General features: G+C 44.7%; 1 protein-coding gene across 1 annotated transcript in view; it reads left to right on the forward strand.

Annotated features, from left to right (window-relative positions):
• Positions 1-16,623, forward strand: part of DRGX (dorsal root ganglia homeobox) — a 48,249-nt gene that overhangs the window by 844 nt on the left and 30,782 nt on the right. Inside the window, exons 2-5 of the mRNA XM_075528725.1 lie at positions 3,504-3,601; positions 4,439-4,540; positions 7,805-7,983; positions 8,063-8,175. Of these exons, the coding sequence (XP_075384840.1) occupies positions 3,504-3,601; positions 4,439-4,540; positions 7,805-7,983; positions 8,063-8,175 (492 nt within the window). The remainder of the gene's footprint in view (positions 1-3,503; positions 3,602-4,438; positions 4,541-7,804; positions 7,984-8,062; positions 8,176-16,623) is intronic.

Consider the following 16,623-nt stretch of genomic DNA (forward strand, 5'->3'; position numbering starts at 1 on the left):
ATGCAGTACCAGAACTGGGCTTTGACAATCTACTCCTTTGATTTATTTGTAAGGGGGCTGGGGGGAGAGGGCAGTGGGCCCAGATTAGGAGGCAAAGAAATTGAGGGGAACAAGAGACAGGAGAAAAGGGGCTGAAGAAATGAGGGCCTTATCAAATGGCTCCCTGCAAGCAATCTTACCTCAGCTAGTAAACATGCACAGGGATTTCAGAAAGTTTTGTGGCTATTTTCCCCATGCAAAGATCTGAAGAATTCAGCAGGGGTTTCTGAAGGACGCTAATGAGGACTGGTGTAGAAGCCTGCTGGCTCTGGCAAAAGGGAAGGTAGGGCAATTACCCTATTTACCCCTTTAGCAAGAACAGGCCAGTTGTATGAACTAGGTGAAGAGGCATACCTCAGGAAATACATTCCAGGCCTGGAGGAGCCAGCTATAGCTACGCAGGGTGCACTTTCTCTGAGCTTCTGAACCTCTGGTTTGGAATGACTTCCCCAGCTACCCCAAAGTGGAGAAGGCAGAGGCTTGGGCACTTAGCAGGTGGCGGGCTTCCTGGGTGTCTTAAAGTAAGTGCCCTTCAGGTTTCAGAATCACTTAGGGCAGGTCCTGGTATGGTCTGTCAGAGCCTCAGGGCAGTGAGCAGCTTGCTTCTTTCAATTCATCCCATCTGACATCTTCTGTCCTTATCCCCTTGCACCCTTGCACGGCATGGATTCTGATGGATATGACCAGAAAGAAAGGAGTTGGGTCTTCCAGAGCCTGTTTAACCCTTTACAGAGGTGGCTCCATGCCGGTTTTGCATAACGCTGTATGCATTTTAGTTTCGTGGTGCTGGGGAAGAGGTGATGTGCTGCACACAGGCAGAGATGCGAATTCAGACTGTGATAGCTCCAATCTGTCAGCTATTCACTATTCTTTCCTTTATTGGTATAGGGAGGCCTAAAGCAGAAAGCAAACAGCTCATAATCTCCACTCTTAAATAATATTACTGATATGAACTTTGGAGCTAGTACATGTAGCTGCTTAGGAAATGTGAAACCTTCCTTCACCTCTTGTTCGAAAGGTGCTCACTATTGCTGGGCCCTGTTATCCCTTAAAAATAAAACAATTTTACTGTCACATATGTATTTTTCTCTATTAGCGTGCTTTGTATTATTTGCACCGACTGTACTTTTTATTCACTTGGTAATATGTCTCGATGATTTTCCGTGCACGCTCACACACTGCTGTCTTCTAAACAGCTGTGTAGGATTCCAATATATGCTGTACAAAAAGTGGCCACCGGTGAGCATTTGAGTTGCTTCCCATTTCTGCCGTGAACATTCTTGTTGCTTTCTTTTGGCACATTTTAAAATACGTGTATTCATACAGGAAATACTGTTTTTGAAAAATATTTTCCAAATCGTCTCCCAAATGCAGCACTAATCGATGTTCCTATAACTCATTGGTCAATGGGAGTGAACATTTTTTCACCCTCTTATCTGAACTGGATGTCACAATGCTCTTTATTTTCTCCAACATGGTGAAAATAGTATTTCATTATTGTTCTTCTTTTGGTGTATCTAATTATCAGTGAGGGTTAGCATTTTCATAATATCATAACCATTAATTATATTTATTTTTAGATAAACAGTCAATTGCCATTTCCCCTCAATTTTGTATGAGGTTGGTCTCCACTTAAAAAAATTATTTTGATGAGGCATCCACTGTCTTTTGGGTAAATTTGACATGCAGTGTTTCCCTTAAATACATGTTGTAAAACATTTGGGTTAACAAGGTATAGATTATTGGACTGGGAAAATTTGTGCCTGAAGAGCCTCAGAGATTGCAAAAGGAAGCAATTCACTTTCTTGAAAAATCATGGGAGTAAGATTGCTCTGAGGTGCTCCCTTTGAAGTTTAGAATGAGCTGGAGAGTAATGTTTGTAAATAGGATTTTGAATAATAATGTGATTTGATTAGGAAGACGGAAAGGGGAAGCTTTGGCAGAGAGCAGGGGCGTCCTAGCAAAATATATAGCCCTGGAGAATAAAATAATAACTCGGACAGACTCTGCTTCATAGATAAAATTTAGAAAGCCAAACGACTGCTTCCCTGGGACTGAGGCCTTTCTGGGAGAGATTGCTTGGGCAGTTTGGCTGAAAGGACAGTGATTCCACAAACAGTATCCATGGCAGGTAAAGCATTTCCTGGTTAATGGACACTTGCTCATTAATTTTCCTAAGAAGTCATTTTGGACAGTAAATAATGCACATTTGGAAATTGATCTGAAATTCTGTTCTGACTTTATAGAAAGCTTTGGAGACCATCAGGGAGACAATGTCTTTCTTTTCCAGGGAGCTGTCTGTCCTTTATAAGACCTGGCCAGAGGGTAAGGTGTCCTCTGAGAGAGGCCACATCTCAGCCTGCTAGGAATTCAGGGTAGCTGCTATTGGTGCAGGTCTTTTGTTAATTGACATCTATAGAACACATCCACTATGGCGCTAATGAGCTGTGACGAATGGTAATTAATATTCATTCATAAACTTCTTACCTCCTGGGGGCCTGCATTTCTAGGAGGGAAGTGCTGCTTGGTGTTTCCTTGCCCCCCCCCCCACTCTCCCCACCCCCAGTCTTTAACCCTTGCTGTTTATTGGAATGAGGGGCAATAGCCTCACAGCTTAATCAAAGACATGGACATTCATATTAAACTCATAAGAGCTAATGGAGCATTGGCAGGGGTATAAATGGGAGTCCTAGGGTAAATTAAGGCTCCATCTCTAACCAGTGACCCTTCTTGCCTTAGAGTTAAAAATTGCCCACAAAAATAACCGGTGTGGGGGCCAAGGTCTTCATACTCCCAACGGAGTGTGCATCAGACCAAAATAACCAAACCCATGGAGGCGATTTGGGGTCATCGTGACCGTGTAGCGCAGAGGAGAACTGCTGGCCAGGGTCTCTGAGGCTCCACATTCTTATGGGAGCAGACAAGCCCATCTTTCTCCTGTGAAGTGGCTCCTGGGTTGGAACCTTAAGATTAGCAGTTCAACATTTACATATCAGCACCTCCAGGGCCCCCAGTAAGTACGCAAGTGGGGTCCAAGTTTGGAGCTTTGGAGAGAGCGTGAATGGCAAGAGGGAAACAACACAGGGGTTGGGGTGGGGGAGGGGGCTTCACTAGGAGGAGGAGTTCCTGGGGGCTGTAAATGGATAACCCTCCTGGTGGCTAATCCAAAGGTTGGAGGTTCAGCCCACCCAGACACTTTGCAAGAAAGATCTGGAAATCGACTTGTGACTACAACCAGCCGTTGTGAGGAGTTAGTTCGAATCGGACACACTTGGGGTTGTCTGTCATGAGTTGGAATTCACTTCACAGCAACTGCTTGCCTGTAAGAGGAGCAGAGAAAGAAACTTCAGGTGAGCGCAGCTGGAGAAAGCTGTGGCAGGGTCCTGCTCCATGAGTTGACTGCGGAGGAGGCAGTGTGAAGACTGGAGGTCCGTGCTCAGGCTGATCCAGTTTGTTCCCAGTAGGCACTGCACCCTTTGGCAACCACTCAACGGGGGACTTTGATGATGGCTTTTTGCGCAGAAAACAGCGGAGGAACCGGACAACATTCACTCTCCAGCAGGTAACAAAACGGATCCTCCTCCTGAGAACTTCCGGCTCCAGAAAACATAGCAGAGATCGAGTAACTCCTACCGCTTATAATAAGGCCAGTGATTATTTTATCTGGACCTTTGTGTTTTCTGGAGTAATTTATATATCAAGGAATCTGTCTTGAGGGGAGGGCAGATGACTACCTCACCGGCCTTAATTTACTAGTTTGGAAAATATTTCTATATCAGCAAATAGGATTGGCATCTCACAATAACCCTAAGAGTAAAGTGGGGCAGACAATCCTATCCCTAATTAAAAGCTAGGGTTTATGAAATAGACGGAGTTGCCCAAGGTTTTTTATCTAATGCGTGGAGGAGTGACATGAAGAATCCCGATATGGCTGACCTTTCTTAGATCAGCTGCTGTCAGAATCCTGGATCAGAATGGGTCAACTGTGAGGATGACCCAAATAGCCAAGTGATTTTGGTTGAACTAACACACCGAGGGCATTATTTCCATTCTCTTTCACCCCATTGTGAAAGTTTGGTGAATTACTATAACTTATAATGCTAGCCTGGGATTTGTGATTGCTATCAGTGTTTTTTAATATAAATGCCTATGACTACTGACTCCACTCCTATCTTCTCCTTTGGAGAGCACTGAGGATGTCAGTAAGTCTTTGCTTCGAAGTCATCTGTGGTTGAAATTTTAATTCTGTGGGATTTTTTCAGATAGCTCTTTCCTCACCCCTTCCTCTACTTGATTGTGAAACTGCTTCCTCACCACTCGCGGCACATTTGCAATATGCACCTTCTGCTCCCCACCGAACCACAGATTCTCACTAGTAAATATTTTTTCCTTTTACCAGCTGGAAGCTCTTGAGGCAGTTTTTGCTCAAACGCACTATCCAGATGTCTTTACCAGAGAAGAGCTAGCCATGAAAATAAACCTCACAGAAGCTAGAGTGCAGGTAAGCGTTCTTTTTAATTATTTAACTCTCGAATATTAAAACTGGCAAACTTTTTTTTTGACATCATGACTGCAGAGTGCGCATTTGGCCAAAGAAAGCAAATGAAGACTATCTGTCATTTTCATGATGCACTTTAATAACATCAACATAATGTGGAATATTAGATTAGGTTGATTAATCGGTCATTCATAATTAACTAGTGATAATGTTCTACACTAATTTGTCCGCGTCTCTAAGGTACTAAATTACATCAATGCACATCCATTTCCTTGCTTTGGAAAAAAAAAAAAAGCTGAGATGCTATTCTCAAAGCTTCCCTGACCGCTCTGGGGTAAGGCCAGTCAATGCAGAGAACAGAGTTTTCAGATGGGAAGCAGCGTAGGAGCTTTTTCCAGAAATTGCATCATGGCCAACTTTTCCTCAGTATGTGAACGGTTTCAGTGAAGTGGATCCAAAGAACATGTGCAATTTAAAAATCTTTAAGTGGCCTCAGTGTAAGGGCAGGCCCTTTGGATGGGCCTGGTTTATGGTGACAATCTGGAAGCAAGAGTTCTTTTTAGAAGCTACCCCGTGATTATATTTAAGTGCACAAGCCTGTTGAACCCAGCAGATGTGCCTAAGCTCTGGAGGAACTGATTCACAATGCTGCCTCTCCAGTCGAGTTATTATTTGAGCACAATTATACATTCTTATATTGATGGATTTTTTTCTTCCGTGATGTTTCTGTTATTTATTTAGTTTTATGTAGGGGCTTGGGGTTAAGACTATGCAAAGATCTAATTGCAGCAAATATAATAGTTTGCTTTTGGTTCCCTTGGGTCATGTTATTATCTCTTAAAAACCAATGGCTGAAGAGAGAGAATGGAATTCTGAGCAGTAAATTGGGAGCTGTAAACAAATTATTTTCCCTGTAATCAGATTATATGATCCTGATTATTAAATCTGAACATGAATCATTGGTCATAGACAGGCAAATTAAACTGATTATTATTTGAAAATGAAAATCTCCTTTGGCCAGGACGATGTCTATCCTTTCTTTTTTTAATGCCAGCTTGCCAATAGCTGCCTAAAGACTGAACTGCAAATTGAGATAAATGACACAATTATTGGGCATTTAGAAGTGGAAGATCATAACTTCTCCCTGAAAGGTGCAAGGGTGAGATAGAGGTGGTGACAATTAGAGCAAGGAATTGTTGTTTCGGCCGTTGTTGGCAAGTCTGCAAGCAGACAATGGCCGTGGTACATTTATTCAGTGAGCTTTCGTGTGGGGCCCTGGCTTGGGTGGCAGGAAGGGAGATGTGTTTACGTTTCTACCCCTTGCTCATTCAAATATGATTAATGTTCTATAAAGCAGTGTCTTAATCGAAGCTGATGTTGTCAAACAATAACTAAATAGGGAAATAAACGACTCCATCATGCTCCTTCCTCAGAAGCAGGCGAACTGTCAGTGCAAAGTCATTAGAATATGATAATGAAAAATGGCTCAATTAAATGTTGTTATAGCTGTGACCTTCATTCAATTAAGACGCAAGAAAGTGTCTGCATTTTGCTTTGCATTTAACTGCCCTAAATTTAGAATATAGATAAAATCATTATTCAGTGGTTGCTGATATGTGCAATTAAAAGCCAACTAAATTAAAAAAGAAAGAAATTAAAGGAGAATGAAAAGGTGGGGTGAGTTCAGCCAGGGGACCCAGTTTTTCCCAAGGACCGACTTGTCGGCAGCCAGGGGAGGAAGAGAATACTGTCTTGGGGAAGAGGAAGGAAATCAAGCCAAGCATTTTAATTTTTTAAAGCCAGGAATTGTCTCCTAAGAGGAGAAGGGAGAGGCTTGCTGGATGGAGGCAAGAACAGAAGGATTCCACTGACCTCTGGGAGCATTTGGGGGCTGGGATACTTGTCTTCCACAAGGTTGCTTTTCTGAAAAGACAGTTTGGGTTCTAAGGCGTAAAGAATTTGATACCAGCCTCTAAGACGATGTAGTGGATCATGAGCTGCTTTCTTACCTTATCAAGCAGCAGATGTTTCTTGAGGGATTGCTTGCTGAGTGCTGTGCTCAGTGCTCGGCATGGTCTTCCGAACAATGCTCAGGGGCTGGCCACTATTATCCCTAGCTGGTTTGTATCTTGGTTTCTAGGCAGGACACTGGGCTTCAAATCCTGGAGTCGCCACTTACCACCTGACAACCTCTGGGGGGTTAATGAGCTGCTTAATGTTTTCAGCTGTAGAACAGGGATAATAGAATGACCTACTTTATAGACTTGGTCTTGGATTTTAGAGACTGAGTTTCTAGTAGGTATACTGGGCTGATGGTAATGAACTTGTCATGATGGAAAAATGGATGACTTTGGGAGTAAATGTAGGTGTGAGATTTGGGACACAAAAGGAGGATGCGTAAATAAAACTTACTGGAAAAGTTAAGGAGTATTTTTCAATGAGGTAGAGCTAGGGCAGTCTTTTTGAAATTCCCTGACCATTCATTACGCTTAGTAGTAAATTTATTGCACACACTTAGTGTACTTGCAAGGAGTCCAAGTGCTTGGCTGCTAACTGAAAGGTTAGCAGTTCAAGCCCAGCAGCAGTTGTTTTGCTATGTGACCGTCATCATCTTGGAGATCACAGCTGTGGGAACTCGGTGAGCTGTTTAATGGTGTTGTGATGACTCAGAATCCACATGGCTGATGGGGATGCGTTTGTTAGTTTGTTTCACGAAAGTGTGTTACATGAAAGTTGAGGTAGAACGTTTCGACAATATGGAACAGTTTTACCTTTCCAATAGGCGGGTTACAAGATGGGCTCGGTCAAACTGCCACAAGGTTAGCAGTTCACAAGTTGCTCCTTGGGAGAAATCCGAGACTGCTCCTGTGGAGATAAGAGTCTCAGAAACCGGGGGAAGTTCTACTCTGCCCTGAGTCGGGATAGACTCTTTGGCAGTGAGCTGAGTATGATTATGGGGTTGCTATGAATTGGATTCAGCTCAACCACATCGAATAACAACAACAATATTACCATTCAGATACTTTTTGCTATTTAACATCTCTTAACAAAATCTTTTGTGGCCTACTACACTGACCCACGACTGGGTCAAACACTGTAGTTCCAAGAGCGCTACTTTGGGAGGTCTTTCGTTCTGCTCATCACACACCTGGTCAGTTGGACCCTGCAAGCCTTAGGCAAGGGGTCCATGGCGTTGGTTTCAGACTCTTGTCTGAAATACCCCCTGTCTGCTTTACTTCCTTTATTGAATGTGTGTTTTGCTCTCAGGTTTGGTTTCAAAACCGAAGGGCCAAGTGGAGGAAAACAGAGCGAGGGGCCTCAGACCAAGAACCTGGTGCCAAGGAGCCCATGGCCGAGGTGACCCCTCCACCAGTGAGAAACATCAACTCACCGCCCCCCGGGGACCAGGCCCGGAACAAGAAAGACACTCTGGAGGCCCCGCAGAGGTGAGATTGGCCTGGGGAGGTCAGACGCAGTGACAGCACCGTGGCTCAGAAACTCAGTGTGATTTTCTCTCTTTGGCAGCCTGGGGCGAACAGTGGGTCCCACGGGACCTTTCTTCCCCTCTTGTTTGCCAGGGACCATCCTGAACACGGCCACATATGCCCAGGCCTTGTCACACGTTGCCTCCTTGAAAGGTAAGTTTTGAACAAGCTGGCAGGGTAGAGAAATGCCTGTCTAACGATCCTGCTCCTTGGGTCAGCCTTGCACCTCTGGACAGGGCAGTCCCAGCCTCCTGCTGAAAGTCACAGCCACAGTCAGGGTTGCATCATCTTTTAAAGAATGAGATCGGGATATAAGTGAAAGCAGAAATCATGGCTCCATTTAACAAAGTGGCTTGTCCACGAGGCAGTCATCTGAAAAACTGCCAGTGTTCGTGTCGACACAGTCCACCCTCTACCTGGTGACGCTTTCGGTGATAAGCCGCAGCTCTTGGTGAAGCTGTGATGGCTGCTTGTCTCTGCTGACAACTTGTCCCCATATTTGCCGTTGCTCACTTACCTTCCCTGTGCACTCTTGATCCAGAAATGCCTTTAGGGTTTCTGCTGTTTCAATGTTTTTACTGTTTTCTCAGTGTTTGCTGCTCTCTGAGGGATGAAAATGTTCAGGGATTTTTGGGGGGGTGGGGTCAGGCTTGGAGTGAAGAATCTCTTGTGGGGCCTTCCCCTGGGGATTCTGGGCAGTCCCACTGGATAAGTAGGCCCTTCTAGTCTCCCAAGCCCATTCTTCTTGTGGGCAGGGCAGCGGTAGGGGCAGGCCGGGTCCAGATAGGCTTGGAGCAATGGATGCTGATGCTCCCACATGGGGTTCATCTGTCTCCAGGATCTGGGAGGTGGGGTTGCAGGTTCACGCTGTAAGTGTTTTCTCTGAGTAAACTAACCAGACATATCCTGTGACAAAGGCAATGGGTTTGGCACCTTGGGACATCTCTTGTCTGTCCTGCTTAAGGGCCCGTGGTCTCCCTGTGCCTCCAGCATATGAGCAGCAGACATATACTTAGAGTGTGGCAATTTGTACACCAATGTGGGTTCTTCAGTTAGAATGAGAGTCTAACCAAATCACCCATGGGCCAGGCATCTCAAAAGAAGCAGGAAGATAGCATGTGCCAAGTGCCAGCAAGGATCACAGGTTACAGGACCAGGTCCAGAACTGTAGCCCTGACAGACTCCTGCCTTTAAGTTTTCCACAGTACCAGGCAGAACCTGTGAATTGTCTGGGGGAGTTGGATGAATCTTCTTGCTCCATTGAGCAACCAAGTTTATCTCTGCCCCAGTCTAGATCCCATGACTCTTCTTTCAGCTCCAGGGTACAGGTGACAAATAGAGCCCTCTAGTGCAGCCCCAGGAAACAATTTCAGGACATAGTGGGCACTGTGATGGTAGGCCATTCCAGAAAGGGACAACCAGTAATTTTGGGCACCACAAGCTCAGAAGCAACAAAGCCAACAAGGAAGATCACCAGCCTGTGTGATCACAAGGTGCTGAAGGGATCAGTTATCAGATATCAGAGAACAAAAAAGTCATAACTTTGTATGCTCACCTCCCTGATATGATTGCTGAAGACTAATGGATGCATAAGCAAATGTGGTGAAGAAAGCTGATGGTGTCCAGCTATCAAAAGTTATAGTGTCCAGGGTCTTAAATGCTTGAAGGTGAATAAGCAGCCATCTAGCTCAACAGCAACAAAGCCCACATGGAAGAAGCACACCATCCTGTGTGATCACAAGGTGTTGAAGGGATGAGGTATCAGGCATCGAAGAACAACAAAAAAAATCATATTGTGAATGAGGGGGACTGAATGCAGAGTGGGGACCCAAAGCCCATCTGTAGGCAATTGGACATACCCTTATGGAAGGTTCGCGGGGAGGAGATGAACCAGTCAGGGTGCAGTGTAGCAACAATGAAACATACAACTTTCCTCTAATTCCTAAATGCTTCTTTACTTGCGCCACACTATCATGATCCCAAGTCTACCTTACAAATCTGTCTAGACCAGAGGATGCACACTAGTACAGATAGGAACTGGAAACACAGGGAATCCAGGGCGGATGATCCCTTCAGGACCCATGGTGAGAGTGGCGATACTGGAGCGTGGAGGGAAGGTGAGGAAGAAAGGGAAACCGATTACAGGGATCCACATATAACTTCCTCCCTGGGGGACAGACAACAGAAAAGTGGGTGAAGGGAGACATTGGACAGTGTAAGCTATGACAAAATAATAATTTATAAATTATCAAGGGTTCATGAGGGAGGGGGAAGTGGGGAGGGAGGGGCAAAAATGAGGAGCTGATGCCAGGGGTTTAAGTGGAGAGCAAATGTTTTGAGAATGATGGGTAACAAATGTGCAAATGTGCTTTACACAATTGATGTATGTATGGATTGTGATTAGTTGTATGAGCCCCAATAAAGTGATAAAAAAAATTGGGGGCATCACGGAAGGGGGCAGTTTTGGTAAAGAAGCAATCCAAGCATCCTATCAAAGTCTGCTGCCGCAGATCCTGAGAGGAACCTCCTTTTCTGTCAATGTCTTTTGCTCGCCCTGCTCGAGGCCAGTGAGTGCTCTCAGCTCTTTTCCTGTGGAAGCCTGTGGGTGGAGGTCTGTGAGTGCTACAGGAGGGCTGGCTTGTCTGCTGCACAGGCTGGGCACTGCAGTGTGTAAGTGGGAGGCCGGGCTAGGGTCAGAGCCACATCCCCTGACTCCCTGTGAACTCAATGCTCCCAGCTCAGCAGCAGCACAGAGTGCAGGGAGCCCCGTGTTGGTGGAAGGGCTAGCACAAAAAGCTCAACTCTCTTCCTCTCCAGAGGAAGGACGCCATTTCCCCAAGCCTTTGTGGTTGGCTGTGACCCCTGTGCCTGCCTCCCTGGGGATCAGACTTTCCTTTGATGCTGCCTTGGTGGCTTATGGCTGGGGTGGGGGTGGGGAGGTGGGATCTGATCAATCATGGAAGTGACTGAAACCCCACGTGTGTCTACCATATCTTTGTATATTGTGTTGGGTCATATTGGTAATTGGAGGGACAAGACTTGTTCTACAGCTGGTGACACTCAAATGATTCTAGAGCAAGTGGGAATTGTTTTCCTTTCTTAATTAAAACACACCCTTGCTCATCTTTCTTAATCCATGTGGGTCTCTTGGCTTATTTGTGGTTTTCCAGTTTCGGATACAGCACAGATCGAAGATACAGTTCATGACGCGGATAATCAGCCATTCAAAGCCCCGTACTAGGGTGCCACGTAGGATTTGAGTGGGGCAGAGCGACTGGTTGCCTCCCCCCGGCTGTTCAGCCCAACAAACTGCAGCTGGCTAAAATTCTTGACTTTCAAGAGAAACTGGAAATCTTAAAAAAAATTTTAAATAGGAAAGAGTACCATTTAAAAATGTTACCTCCAACTCTTTGGGACGAAATGGCACATCTCGGGTCAGCTGTAACCTGTCCTGCTCTGTTGTGAGTGCCACTGAACCAGTGAGAGCGCCTTAGTCATCTCTGGTCCCTCTCATCTCCACTTTCTCTTTCCCTCTTTACTTCGCCTTTCCTCAGGTCTTCCACTCAATCATTGGTCTGGCTATTCGCTCCCTCAGCTCACCCTGACACCCTGACTTTGTGGGCTTTGGCAAACTAGGTTATGTTGGAAGGGAAGGACATAAACAATTGGTGGGAAGTTCCTTTGTTCTCTGCAAAGATGAGCTCAAGATATGATCTCATTGAGTCCCAATTATAACCCATTGAGCGTCAGGTAGATGAGGAGTTTCAAAGTTGCACTGCTAGTGAGGACATCTGGGATCTCGGTACTAATAATGATTTGATACTCTCATTTGGTTCTACAAGTGAGGTGACTCATGTGGACATTTCTGCAGGGGAGGGGCCCTGAGTTGGAAGACTCTGGGGCTAGACCAGATCAAAGGTGTTTACTGGAAAGTGCTGGGAGACCAGGCTCTGCCTCATGAACCAGGCCTTGCCTCAGGTCCCAGGGGGTGAAGTATATGTCTGTCCATAACCAGGGTTATGGACATTTGAGGTGTGAAACCATGGTTTGGACTTAGGATATTAGACCCTTCTCCTCCTCCTCCCAGTTTTCCCAAATATGAGGGTATAGCTTGATCTAGGCCCCATAAATTAGTGATCACAACTATAAGGACAGGAACCTCTTCTCTTCTGTGCACCGAGTAGGCAGATGCTCTTCTCTCTCTCTCTCTCTCTCTCTCCCTCTCTCTCTCTCTCTCTCTCTCTCTCTCTCTCTCTCTCTCTCTCTTTCTCGGGTTTGGACTCTACTTTCATAGGGATACTGACCAATAAGGGGCAGCCTCTGTTTGCTTATGCTAGAAGCTTGCCAATACTAGAAGGCACCTGACTATGTGAATCTACTCATCCTTTCTCAAATAGAAACAAAGGCCACGTATTCAAACCTGGCTCAACCAGGTCTCCCCTTTCAGGCCTAGGCTTTTATCCATGTGATCCTGATGCACCCGGCTGGCTATTATTTATTCACTCATTTCCCAGGAACAACACCTGCTAGTGGAGAAAACAAGGAGGGTATATCGACCCATACCCTTCTCCCTAGCAAACAAAGACAGTCATGACTCTTCTTGGGTGGGAGCCCTGGCCTCACCAGAACTACCGAGTCCTGGACCAATATGAGCTGAGCTTCTAATCCAGGCATCCCGGGCCTGTGAGAATTCGTAAATAACACAAAGAAATTAATCGGGCAAAACTGATATCAGTTCCCAGATTCAAATCAGAGGTCTTAGGTGTGGTAGTCCTGAGGGGGACATGAGCTTGGAGATAACAAGAGTAGGACCCCGGGGTCTGCGTGCTCTGGCCTAGTCCTAACACGAAGCCAGGTAGTGCTGCCTGGGTCTCCAGGCCAAGCTCCTGGGATGTGGAGCCAAGGACCCCTATGCAGCTTCCCAAGTAAGACTGGAAGGGAAGGCAGGTGCCCAGTGCTAGACTAATTGCTTTTCAGTTGTTTCCCATTAATGCCTAAGGTGTGTTACGTAAAAAGGACCACCAGCTGAGGTGCTTGACCAAAACCATCATCAGTGACAGTATTCTTTCCTTCCCCTTGCCAACTGAGTTACACTCAACTTCAAAGTTCTAACGCAGCTTTCAGTTTCTTTGAACTTCATTACTGCTGAAGTGTCTCCTTTCCTTGTTGCCCCCATTGTTCCAGTTTTGGGAAAAGTTGGGGATTTTTTTCTGTGCCTCTAGGATTTCATGCTCAGAGCAGGTGGGGTCTACCCACGTGAGTAAACAGGATTGGCTCATGCTTTGTGATTGGGAGTTTCATGGAAACACAAATTAAAAGGCGGCAGGACCCTACCGCATGCATAACAATAATGCATATTCAGAGAAAAAGCCTTTGGGACACAAGTAATTTTCCTGCCACGCTTCTCAGCCATTCTTGTCTCATGCTCACAATTCATTAATGCAGAGCATGTTATTAATGGCAGGAGGGCGTGTGCCAGCATTTGCCTCATGGAAGTGCAGATCAGGCATGGCTGAGAGACTCTAGAGCAGCGCTTCTCAACCTGTGGGTCGTGATCCCTTTGGGGGTCGAACCAACTTTTTACAGGGGTCACCTGATTCGTTACAGGAGCAAAATTACAGCTATTAAGTAGCAATGAAAATAATTTTATGGCTGGGGGGTCACCGGAACAAGAGAAACTGTCTTAGAGGGTCACGGCATTAGGAAGGCTGAGAACCACGGCTCTAAAGCTACAGGCAGGAGACTGACTCTCTTTGGTGCACTCAGCTGGTTGCCTCCAACCTGTGATTCACCGTGCTAGGTGTCAGGTGGAAATAATTACAGCTGCCAGGGGAGAACTTCATAACACAATGGCTCCCCTCCCTGGGCTCGCAGCCCCCTCCCCTGACTGGGTGAAGATGGGAACTCCTCCGTGGGGTTTTCCAGGCTGTGACCTTTCGGAAGCAGATAGCCAGGTCTTTCTTCAGAGGAGCCTTGGGTAGGTTTGAACCTCTTAACTAATAGCTGAGCTTTTAATTGTTTGTATCATCCAGGGATATATCATCTATATAGTTATACTGATTCACACATTATGTTTCACCTAGGATTAGTGATTGATTCTTTATGATAGTCTTTCTACAGTTTGTCTCTTCCTTTTAATCTTTATAATTTTTGTTTCTTTTAAATGTCTGACTGTTCAGGGACTCAGTACAGTGTTGAATACAAGTGGTCGGACAGAACAGGCATTGTTGCCTTTTTAATGACAGCTTCTTATATATTAAGATATAATTCACACACCACACAACTTGCCTATAAAAGTGTACACTTCACAGAGCACAACCATCACCCCAGTCCGTTTTAGAGCGTTTTCATTGCCTTTTTTCCCATTAACACTAACGTCCCATTTCTCCCCGGCCCACAACCCCTGGCAATCACTGATCTGTTAGCTCTCTGTGTAGATTGTGTTTGCTGTAGACATCTTGCATAAATGGAATAATAATATATGTGGTCTTTGCAGCTAAACTTTTTAAAATTTGGGAATTGAAAGGTGTACTGTTATATCTATAGAACAAAGCACTTGTATCATTTTAAGTGTTTAATATTTTTAAGTGTATAATTTGGTGGCATTAATTACATTCCCATGTTATTACCTTTATCTATATGTATCTCCAGGATTTTTTTATTATCCTAAACAGAAACTTAGCACCCTTAACCATTAACTGACCATTTTCCCTTGTTCCCAGCCCCTGGTAACCACTAGTAAAATTTTGATTCTATGCATTTACCTATGCTGGTATTTCATAAAAGTGGGATTTCACAATACTTATCTTTTTTATTTAGACAGCATATTTTACAGGTTCAGTCATGTAGTAAAATGAATTGGAACTTCATTGCTTTTTTATGGCTGAAGAATACTCAGATCCCATTCTACGAGTATCAGTCTGCTTCTCCATTCATCCCTTCATGGACATTCAAGTTGTGTTTTCATTTTGGTTTCTTTAACGGTACTGAAATTAGCATCGGTGTACAAATATCTATTTGAGTCCCTGTTTTCAAGTGTTTGGGGCATTACCTAGGAATAGAACTGCTGGATCATATGGAAGTATATGCTTAATTTTTTTTGAGAAACATTGTGATTCTTGATCTCAAAGGAAAGTTCTTAATGTTTCATTATGTTTTCTAACATTATTTATAGGCACCTTCCTTTCAGATGAAGCTATTTTCTTCTTGCACTTGTTTTCCAAGAGTCTTACTTGAGTTATTACGCGTTAAATGATGAATCTGAATGGATGCTGAATTCTATTGAATATCTTTCCGATTCTATTGAGGAGATCACATCACATAATTAAAAGATATTAATATGGTGAATTACTTTACTTGATTTTTTAAATGTTAAACCAATTGTGCATTCCTGGAAAAGACCAAATTAGATGTGCTATGTTATCCTTTTTATACATTCCTAAATCTCTGGTGGCATAGTGGGATATCCATCGAGCTGTTAACCACAAGATCAGTGGTTCAGACCCACCAGTTCTTCCACGGAAGATACGACCATCTGTTCAGAGACCTAAAGGAATAGTTCTACTCTCTCCTATAAATCAGACATCACTCCATGGCAGTACGTTTGATTTATTCAGTTTGCTAATGTTTAGGATCTTGCATCTAGGATCATAAGATTGGCTTATGATTTTCCTTTTTTTCTACTCTCCATACCAGGTTTTGGCATCGCTTTATTAAATGGTAGGAGCCCTTGCGGTGTGCTGGTTACACATTGGCCTGCGATCTGTATGGTGGGCAGTTTGAAACCACCAGCAGCTCCACAGAGAAAGGCTGGGCTTTCTGTTTCCCTAAATACTTACAGTCTGGGAAACCCACAGCAGGCCTCAATGGCAGCGAGTATGGTTTTGGAGATGGTGGTCACTCCAAAACGTGGCCTATGAATGCCGCGACTGCTTCATTCTCTCTCATGTGTAAGAGGATTCACTGGGCTCTGCTGAGCAGGTGTTCTGCTACTCTTGCTTTAGTGTTTCTTGTGATGTTGCAGTCGGACGGAAACTAGTGTCGCTACAAGAAGGCTTTACTTATAGGTGAGCCAGGGCTGGCTAGGAAACAGGACCCTCCTTTCTGTCTACATGGTCTCTTCCCATGGTTAGTCTGGCCTGGGGTTGGATAGCAGAGAGCGCAAAGGCAGACAATTCCAGAGCTTCTTCAAGCTTCCATCCAGACACCTGGCACAAAGCCACTTCGACGGCATTCTATTGATCAAAGCAAGTCAGAGTCTAAATTTCAGGGTTGGTGGGGACTACACCAGGGCATGAAGACAGGAAAAGAGGACTCACTAAAAGCCATTTAAAGTGTAACGGTGTCAGTATTAAGGTCATGCTGGCCGCATGACTTGAGTGTGTATGTTTTGAATTTACCTTACCTCCCAATCCAGCACGACAAGCACTGTACGGGTTTTGCTCATTTCTGACATGCCTTCCACGCCACTCCCTCTGCCCACAGCACAAGGTCTAGTAAAGAATGAAATGCATTGATGTTGGGTTAAGAAATAAAGAAGCAAAAAAAAAAAAAAAAAAAGAAAGCTTTTGGCCCAGAAGACATACTTCCCATAGGAAACTC

The sequence above is a fragment of the Tenrec ecaudatus genome, chromosome 12 (assembly GCF_050624435.1).
Source record: "Tenrec ecaudatus isolate mTenEca1 chromosome 12, mTenEca1.hap1, whole genome shotgun sequence".
NCBI classification, from domain to species: Eukaryota; Metazoa; Chordata; class Mammalia; order Afrosoricida; family Tenrecidae; genus Tenrec; species Tenrec ecaudatus.